A 10,088-nucleotide genomic window follows, 5' to 3' on the forward strand; every position below is an offset into this window, starting at 1 on the left:
TGATGGGAATTCTGATATGAAGAATGTAGTAATCTAAAACAATAGTCTATCTCTACCTACCTACCTACCTACCTACCTACCATCAATCTAATCTGATCTGATCTGATCTGATCTGATCTGATCTGATCTAATCTAAATTTTCCTCACAATCCTTGTGTTATCTTCACAATTGTCAGTTCTGTTGGGATAGTCCCACTTTAGGCATGAAAGCCGGCTGGGTAATCTTGGGCCAGTCACTCCCTCTCAGCCCAACTCACCTCACAGGGTTGTTGTTGTGGGGAAAATAGAGGAGGAAGGAGCATTAGGTATGTTCGCTGCCTTGAATTATTTATAAAAATAATAAAGGCAGGACAAAAATTAATTAATTAAATAAATAAATATGAATTAAATTTCTAAGAAATACTGGCACCTTAGTGAACCAGGCTAAATAGTATGGATTTTAATTACAGCAGACTTATTACCCCTGAAAAACAAAATGTGGAAAACAAAAACCTTGTATCTAAAACTGTCTGCAGTTCGTTTTGTGCTGACTGATCATTTTTACTTTTTAAAAGAATGAATGGAAGCCATTTTAAGGACGAAAAGACCCCAGTAGTGAGCCAGAATTCAGACTTGTTGGAAGACGAAGAAGCAGAAGATGAAGTAATGATGGATGAGGAAGATGAAGAAAGTGAAATAACAGGGAAGCCAGTTAAAGAACTTGCAACAAGTAACATATGTGAAGAGGCCACAGAGGGTGATTTTGAAGAAGCAAATGCTTTGGAAATAAATTGCAAATCCTCTCCTGGCAGGTAGGTTCTTATCTTGATGATAGAATCAAACATCTGGGGGAAAAAAAAACTTATAGTGTACCCAGACAGTATTTGGGTATTATTGTATGTAGATGGGGAACAATTGCTTCAGCCTCTTCAATGGTATTATATATTTAACGTCATTGAAGAGGCTGAAGCAGTTTTTTCCCATCTACATACAATAATACCCAAATACTGTCTGGGTACACTATATGTTTTTATTAATTTTTCAATTTCCACAAAGGCTTGGAATAGAGAAATATCTACATAACAAAAGAACTTTCCAAGGAGTGAGTGTGTTCTAAAGAAAAGTACCTATATTTTCTTTTATTGAAATCAGTGATATGGTTAAACATATGATTAAAAATAATGTTGACTTTTCCCCAGGTCTACTATTAGTATCAGGAAGAATCAGACAAAATGTTTCAATTGCGTATTTAAAAAAAAGAAAAAGGAAAAAGAAAAATCACCAGTGATTGTTATTTAAAACAAATCCTATCTCAGTCTTGGGGCTCTTTTTTGTAGGTATAAGGAAGATGAGTTTAATAAAACTGGACTTTCTGCTTTGGACCATATAAGGCACTTCACCGATAGTCTCAAAGTGAGGAAACTAGAAGAAAACCAGTTCAATAAAACTGAATTGGCAGCATTCACCACCTCCCATTTGCCAGAAGACTTAAAACAGCCATTGCATCGCAAGTCCAAATCCCAGGTAAAAGTCCTTTAGGAAATGCAGAAGATGGCAACTAAGGAAATGCAATTAGCAGCCTAATCCAGAGGAAATCAAAACGCGGGAGGGCTGAGAATAAGGGATGAGGAAGGTAGGATAATAAACAGCCAAGTATTTTATCCAGCTTCAAATCCAACTGACCAGGGGGTCTTGTGGGTGAAATTTCTAAGTGTAAATCATGGGAACATTTGGTCCTCCTTCCTCGGACCTCTCTCCTCCAGGGGAAAAAAAAAATCCCAGGTTAGCATCAGCATTAATCCTGATGCTTGCTGTCAACCACAATCTGAAACCTTTTCCTCTCACTGGTTTTAAACTATCCTATTGTAATGCTTCATAGTTACTTCCGGAAAGTAAATAAGAGAGTCTGTTCCTGTTCACTGGTTATCGGAACTGGAGTGGCTGGGTTCTCAGTGTTCCCACTCGGTGAAGAGCTAGGTTCAGTGTTCGTTTCACCTTTTCTATGTATCTCAGGGATAGGAAGTTTAAGAATGCACTGCCCTTGTAGGTTTTTTGTCACAAAGCTTCTTAAGTCCTAGTAGGAAAATGATGTGTGATACATAAGCAAGACACTTTCCCAAATAGTCATCAAGCACCATCATAAAAGTGAATTGCTATTATTGAGAGAATCATGCGTCTGCACAATATTATTAACTTTTACAATTCGTTTCTTATTTCTCGTTGACTTAGGCCTATGCTATGATGCTTTCGCTCTCAGACAAGGACTCTCTACACTCTTCGTCCAACATGTGGCACAGTATGGCAAGAGCTGCGGCAGAATCTGGTGCCATCCAGTCCATTAGTCATGTATGACACTGTCAAATGTTAACTGGATTGGGACTAAGTCCGAACTAGCAACAAGGCTCTTTGCTAGAAGACTAATGACTAAAAAGACTGCAGAGCAGAATGCCTTAGAAATCTGACAGGTCACATTTAAAGTCAGGTGACCTTAAACTGAATGATTTAAAAGAAGAAGAAGAAAAAAACTATTTATTCTCAATATTTTGTTTTGCACAGTGAAGGCAGCTGCTGACATTTTGAGGATCAATGCGACATTCAGAATAGATGGATCAAATAGACCTTGATGGGAAATATGTGTCTTCCACTCCACTGTTTGGGGAGGGACTTAGGGGTTAAGGTTCTATTGCTACATACTCATGTGAGCACTTCACTAAACTACAAAAAAAAAAAAAATAGTTTCATTCATTTGGGGGGGAGGGATTGTTCTGTTTTCATATAGAGCAATTTGAGACAGGCTTTTCTATACAGTCTTCTTCATTTTTGCTTCATGCATTTCAAGCCACAGAGGAAGACAAAGCCTTTGTAGATCAGCCATTAACCTAGAATTTAGTGGCAATATCTTGTCCTCTCTTTAACTTTTGCCTTCTGAACTGCATTATAAAAATAAATTGAAAATAGAGAATCACATGAGACAATAATGTAAGATGTCTGTGTATATTGTAAAAAAAAAACCCAAATCTGGATGTTCAGCAATCCAAGGAAGTGAGTCTTTCAGCATCTTACTTATGATGGACCACGGTCGTCAAACATACCACTATAATTCAATGAATGCTTCCCCTATCATTGTGAAGGCATTTTTAATTTTAGACAATCACGTCATTGCTCGTTTTTGTCTTGTTCATGTTTATTACTTGCTTTTGATTATTTCTTCCTCCTCTTCCTCTTCTTTTTTGATGTTGCGTGTACCATGTATTTATTTGTTGGCAAACAATTGTTTGTGGATTAAGTAGAAAAGCACTCTTGCTAAATGTAGCACTGTTGATATGAAATGAATAGCACTGGTCCAGTTCCCCCCAAACCGCCCCCCACTATCATTTTTCTGGGCACCCATGGACTTCAAAAGGAAAAAGGGAGGCACACTGATCTGCATATATAGGAGTGCAAACTGTGTTTGAAAAAGAAAAGTCTTACATTCCTCTTTTACTCTATTTTTTTTCCATTTTACTGAAATTAAATAATGAATAGAGGCAATTTAGAGATTTTTTTTGTAATAAAGCAAAATGATTCAAATGTATAAAGCATTCTAATTTTTTTTTCCTTCATGAAAGCATGATTCTTCTGGTAAAGAAAAAGAAAATTGTACCCAATATTTTATGCTGGTTGTCTGCGAGCTTTGTGATGTTATGTTCATGTTAATCCTATTTGTAAAATGAAGTGTTCCAAACTTATGTTTAAAAAAGAAAAAAACCCAATAAATAAATGATTAACTGTATTCTGTTATTTTCGGGGCAGGGCTAGGGAGGGGGGTGTATTTTGCCTTTTGGTAAGGGGCCAGATTTTACTTTCCTTTTGTTTATTATCTCATTTTGAAATAACCAGCAAGTCAAGGTACTTTCCTTAAATGCTTTGTACAATGTAACTGTTATGCATTTCAGTACATTATTATGGGAGGGTCAAATTTAAAATAAAAATAAAGGATTATCAAAATGAGGGCATTGTTTTCATGGCCTCTTTTTTCCTCTGTAGAATGGCTTATCTATTGAGCTTGGATTTGTCAACAATATTTTGTTTTAGAAATGTGCTTAGTTAGCCATAACATAGTACAGAACTCCAATTTAAAGCCATCAGTTAGGTGAATGCATTTGCCCAACATCCTACAAATGCAGAATTGGGGGTGGGGGGAGAGTTAAAACTGCTCAAAACTCTGCTTTTTTAATACTTGTGTTGTGCTGCTGCATGCTACCTATTCTGTCATAATGACAAAATCATGGTCTACTATAGATGCTAGATGCCTTGATGTGTGCAAGACAGGGGTCTTTTGCTGCCATTCCCCATTGGTGAAGTTCAAATGCATGAACTGGACGTGTTTCACCATCATCAGCATCAGAGAATATTTGTGGAATTTATTGTTGTTGCCATAAATCATCTGACAATTTATATGCCAGCAGAGTGTTTTAGCCAAGCTGCCACTGACAAGTCACCTTTTGCTTTTAGTGCATTCTGAACATTATCCATTTATGTACATCCAAAAGAATGCCCATTTATTTGCACAATCATTTATCCCAGCATGAAGCAGAGGTGAGTGAAACATTTCTAATTATCCCTTGTTCCTTTCCTTACTTTCACATTCTCTGATTAATAATTTGCTATAACAGATCAAAATGTCTTTGGCATTCATTATCTCAGTAGAACTGATTGTGGAAAAATGGTGACGGCACCTCTGGTTTAGTTGCAGTTGCTCACTGTGGGGGGGGACTTTTTGTAGCTTCAAACCCCCACCCCCACCCTAAATATGAAGTCTTAATGGAGCACAGTAAATAGGAAGGAAGAAGTCTGTGGCCAGAAAACAATCTTGACCTCCACTTTTCCCTACCTCTGACTTTCAAAGTGCCTAATATTGACTGGTGGGAAGACATCTTTTGCTATTCAATTAATTTTACTAGGCCATTTCTGAATACCGGATATTAAAAAAAAAAAAAACAACTTACAGCCCTGGCTGGGCTTTCATCCCAGTTCCATTCATAAAGGAGAAGAGATTAAAAAGTGAGTCTGCTAACTAGACTCTCAGAAGTATCCATATAGCCCTACTACCATCCAGATCCTGGAAGATGAGACCCTTAGCCTAGTCTTGCCCAAAAGAATAGCCAAAAGGGAAAAAACCTTTGTGTATTTGTGTCACACACACACACACACACACACACACTTCAGGGCTAATCCCACAGGGCTAAGCTCATGGTTATGGCCTGCTGCTTGCTCCAGTCTTGAACTTGGTATCCTACTAATCCTTTCAGAGGTCCAGGCTAGATGGCCAAGGAAGAATCTAGGCATCACATGCAGATAAAAGAAGATAAAGTTGCTGCTGTATTAGAGTGGTAGACAGCCAAATGGCTGTAAAAACAAATAATACATTTCAATGTCTTTGCTTGCCTTGCATGCTACCACCATTGTCCTTGCCTTGGATGCTCTGGATATGAAGAGCATTATATTTAGCCCATTTCCATGGTCAGCTCCCTCCATCCCTCCCTCCCTTCCATGTCATCAATTTATAGGGCAACTCTGGGTGGCTAACATAGGATTAAAACCAAAAGCATAAACCGCTAAGATGAAAACACAACACAGAAGAGAACATAACACAACTGAGGCCAACCCTTAATATTCTACCTATTACAGACAGGCTCATCCAGCACCCTGGGCCAATGCCTGGGGGAAAAGCCAAGACTTCAAGGCTTTACAAAAGGCTAACAGATTTGGGGCCATCTGAATCTTGGGGATATGCTGTTCCAAAGGCAGGTGCCATAACACAGATGTGCTTCAGGTGAGGTTGCTTCAGGGGCGGTTGACTGCTACCAGGAACCGTACATAGCTGAAGAACCCATTAAGATTGTCCCCCTGAGGTATCTGAGATATGGATCTGGAGAACTTCTGCTAGGCAGTTCTACTGAATGGTTTCTGGTTCTCACTAAGATTCTCACTAAGATCCCCTCTCTATATGTACCAATTGTAGGGGGCTTCTTGGCTTCTGAAGAGCTGTGGTAGAAGAAGCAAGAGAACAATGCCTGGAGAAAGACATGAGGTTAATCTGGCTGCTCAAGGGTATAAACTTAGGTTTGAGGCTATTCCGTGATAATAAGAGAAGTGAAGCAAGGTTTTGGTGGCGGGGGGGGGGTTGCCTTCAAGTCAGTCTTGACTCCTGTTGACTGCATGGGCTGCATGGATTTTCCTGGCAACATTTTTGAAAGTTGTTTGCCATTGCCTTCTTACTATGGCTAAGAGAGAGAGAGAGACTGGCCTAAAGTCACACAGCTGGCTTCATGCCTAAGGCATGATTACAAATCACACTCTCCCAGTTTCTAGCCCAGTGTCTTTAACCACTACACCAATCTGGCTCTCTGAAGTATCATTACTTCTGCCTTATTGTGTACATGGGCTGTCAGCCTGTTTTAGAGATGCAAGCTCCCTTTTAGGAAAATGAGAACTGGTAGATCTCCCATTTGGTCACTGCAATAATAGCATTCCACTTCACTAAGGTCTTGGCTCTTCATGGCAGAGTCCAAAGAAGTTACTGAGACAGCATATTACCATGTTATCTGGACTTCCATCTGGCCCAAGTATGCTGATAAAATACAGTACTTTCTAGTATGACCCCTGCCATTCTGGGTTTGACCTATACTCATGTGGGTCAGGTGGGGACATGATGAGTTGGATCGAGAGATGGTCAGTGCCTTGCTTTGAGAAGGGGTTGTTCCTGCAGCCTTGAAAGAGGTTGTTGTGTGCCCTTCGATAGAAGGCACTGTCAGGATCCAGCTGTATTTTAAAGTCTGAACTTCAGCTTCCCTTTTTAGGAAATGTTGTCAAGCGTGTAGTGGGATTTAGTTGCAAAGCATCCCAGAAGATTATCTTGACCCTTTCAGTCTGGTTTCAGACCCAGGTATGAGTCCAGGATAGCATTGTTTGCTCAAGCTAATGATCTTTCTAAGGACCTGGATGGGGTTTCTTCACTCTTCCTGGTCCTTTTGGACCTCCTAGAGTCTTCAATACCATTAACAAAGGTATCTTGTGTAATGCAATTCTCTGAGCCTGAGATCAGGAATGTCCATGCCTGAGATCAGGAATGTCCATTATTGCAACCTGTTGCAGGGCTAGAACAGATGTAGATTTATTTCATATCTGGCAAGTGTGGGGTGGCAACATCCCTCTGCATCAAGAAGCAGTGAGAATGAGGATCAAAGGGATCATGGCAGCCTGCCTTAATGTACCTACTGGTAAATGGGCACTAAATATATACAGTTTTTAAGATTTTGCAATGTAACCCTCTTTTTTCATTTCAGTAAATCTCATGAGACTCTGAGACCCTAGCTTTCTGGCTTGTAAATGGCTGAGAGGCATTTGATATTGTATGCAGAGGCTGGGGACAGAGCCACTGTTTTTCAGTGGTTCTGCTCCTTCCTTTGTGGACTGTTCCAATTAATGGGGGAGAAGAGGTCAGCACAATTACCACTCCTATATGAGGTGATACAGGGGACAGTCCTTCCCCCCTTCCTGCTCTTTACTGGAAAGTTGAGAACAGAGTTGTAATTTGTCCATTACTGTTCTCTGTTAGCTCTGTTGATGTGTCTCAAGGGGTAGCACTGCCCCTGAGACAGCAGATCTATGACTTGGGAGTCCCCTTAAATTATGGCTACTGCTGGAAGGAAAAATGAAGGCCATGGCTAGGAGTCTTGCCCATCTCTGGCTGGTACATCAGTTGCAGCCCTACTGTAACAGAAGGACCATTTTATAGTGACTCATGCCCTCATTGCCATCCTTCTGGAATACTGCTGTGGCCTCTATGTGACCCACTGAAGACCACTTGGAAACTGCAACTGGTCCAGAATGTGGCAGCCCACGTGTTGTCAGGTGCTTGATGCTATGCCCATATGACATGCACTGCTTGCCAGTAGGTTTCTGGGTGCAATTATAAGATCTGGCTTTAAGCTAAAACAACCTTCTTTGGCTTGGTACCCAGATACCTTTTGGACTGCCTCCTCCAACAGGGTATGACCAACCAGAGGCAAATTTCTGGGGAGGTAGTGCCCCATTCTTAGGAAGTGAGGAAGCTGAGGCCCCACAACACTGTTCCCCTCAAATGGCCCCAGTGCTTCAGGATGGCATTCTCCCAGAAGCTGGATTATCTCCATGCATAGTAGCCTTCCAGAGGCTAGTTACCACCAAGTAATTCCTAGGGGCTTTAAAAAGTATTGTGACTTTGTCAGGATTGTCTTATGGGATTTTAACTTTAATTTAATTTTAACTTTAATTTATTAGGGATGTTCCACTATTGTTTTTTGTATCTGTGGTAAACAACCAAGAAGGGAGATGTGGGAGTGGACAAATGTAATAAATAAATAAAAACATTGGTCTGTTGCACAGTTCCCAAAGTTGTAGTAGACTAACCTTTTAAAAAAAGAAACTCCACCTGCACAATTGAGCATAGTAGCAGCTGTCCATATTTACTTATTTGGATTATACCCCACCTTTATTTTAGTACAGCTCGAGGTAATGCACATAATGCCCCCTCCTTTTATTTTCCCCACAACAACAACCTTGTGAGGTGGATTCAGCCGAGAGAGAGGGACTGGCCCAAAATCACCTAGCCAGCTTTCATGCCTAAGGGAGGACTAGAACTCACAATCTTCTTGTTTCTAGTCCAGCATCTTAACTATACCACCAAACTAACTCTCTCTGTGGTCACAGTGGCTATCTAGGCCCTGGGATGAGAATGGTGACAGGTGCAATGCTACCTCTTAAATACCACTACACCTCTGAGGTCAACATTCTCAGTTGTTAAAAACTGAGCTTTTACCTATTCTGAATTGTTCCTGTACTATAGTTGTAAGTTTCTAATGTTGATATATTTATGAATATGATATGCCTACTTGCATAATTTCATTGTCTTGCATGTTGTTATATTTGCTTTAGTTCTTTAAGTTTTACTAGAAATACTTCAGTTGAAGAGCAGGTGGAACCTATCTGAAAAGGATGAAGGTCATGGGTAAGCCACTTTAGATAAAAGAGGTTCCTGTAGCCTTCTGGTTTTGTGAATGGAAGTCCCATATTCTGGCATCAGTTTCCTAGGGTTCCCTTGCTACTTTTCATGCTAATGAATTCCTTGAAAGTGAATGTTCTTCATCCATATGCTCCTAAATCCCTGCATATTTCAGAGAATTGCTGATAATGGCCATGTTTATTAGGTTATTGCTACTTAAGAAGATGATGTCCTTACAGCTGCTGCTTTGGAGTTCTAACTCTTAGCCACACAGATTAACACAAGGTGGGAAATGTATTATTACATAGCTCCATTATTCCACCTCAATATTATCACCCCTCCCATCCCATATTTGAGGGCAGCCAAAGATGAGATAGCAGGCGACAGACCTGCTGGCTCACACATATGGAAATGTTCAATTTGTAATCTGATTACACCACCAAGGGGGGAAAAAGTGGGGGAAGGGGAGGACATCCAAAAGCAAAACAGACGCCCACTTGATACCTGTGGCAGATTTGTTTCATGGCTAAGTGAAGAAAATTCTCAACATCGTGTCGAGTTTCCTATGGCTGTCCAAGTCAACTGATGGAAGTAGTTGTTTAATTCCAGGGGAACCCTTCAAACAGGCATATGTCAGGCCTAATTTAATCCATAGAAAGATAAACTAATTGTTAGGACTTTTGTAGCAGCATAATGCTGCTATTGAGCAGAGCTGTGCCCCTCGTAAAGGCTCGCATGTGAGAGCTAAAGGGCCTATCTTTGTTCTGGAGAAAAGATGCTTTTGTCTCAGATGCTACAGTGTTCTCCCCCCTTTCCAAGTCTAGGACATGTTGGTTTTGCCTGGGTGGTGTGGCAGAAGGGAATGACAGAAGACTTGTTTTGTCAATTTAAAGAGACTTATTTCAGGAGATCTGATAGGAAGATACTCTGCCAAATACTTGGAGTGGGGCAAGGAGCAAATCTGTTGAACTGTAGTTTTACCTTGGAGACAGGAACGCAATAGCAATGTGGAAAAATCCCTAAGACTACCCTGATGGTTAAAAAAATCTGACTAGGTGGAAGGCTGGGGAGGAAACAATATAAA

General features: G+C 40.4%; 1 protein-coding gene across 8 annotated transcripts in view; it reads left to right on the plus strand.

Moving 5' to 3' along the window:
• Positions 1-3,751, plus strand: part of MECOM (MDS1 and EVI1 complex locus) — a 76,401-nt gene extending 72,650 nt beyond the window's left edge. For all 8 annotated transcript variants that reach the window (XM_063306466.1, XM_063306468.1, XM_063306469.1 and 5 more), the window contains 3 exons: positions 555-791; positions 1,317-1,503; positions 2,209-3,751. In XM_063306466.1, coding sequence (XP_063162536.1) covers positions 555-791; positions 1,317-1,503; positions 2,209-2,331 — 547 coding nt within the window. In that variant the 3' untranslated portion in view covers positions 2,332-3,751. The remainder of the gene's footprint in view (positions 1-554; positions 792-1,316; positions 1,504-2,208) is intronic.
• Positions 3,752-10,088: the final 6,337 nt, after the last annotated feature.

Source organism: Candoia aspera, chromosome 6, assembly GCF_035149785.1.
Source record: "Candoia aspera isolate rCanAsp1 chromosome 6, rCanAsp1.hap2, whole genome shotgun sequence".
Taxonomy (NCBI): domain Eukaryota; kingdom Metazoa; phylum Chordata; class Lepidosauria; order Squamata; family Boidae; genus Candoia; species Candoia aspera.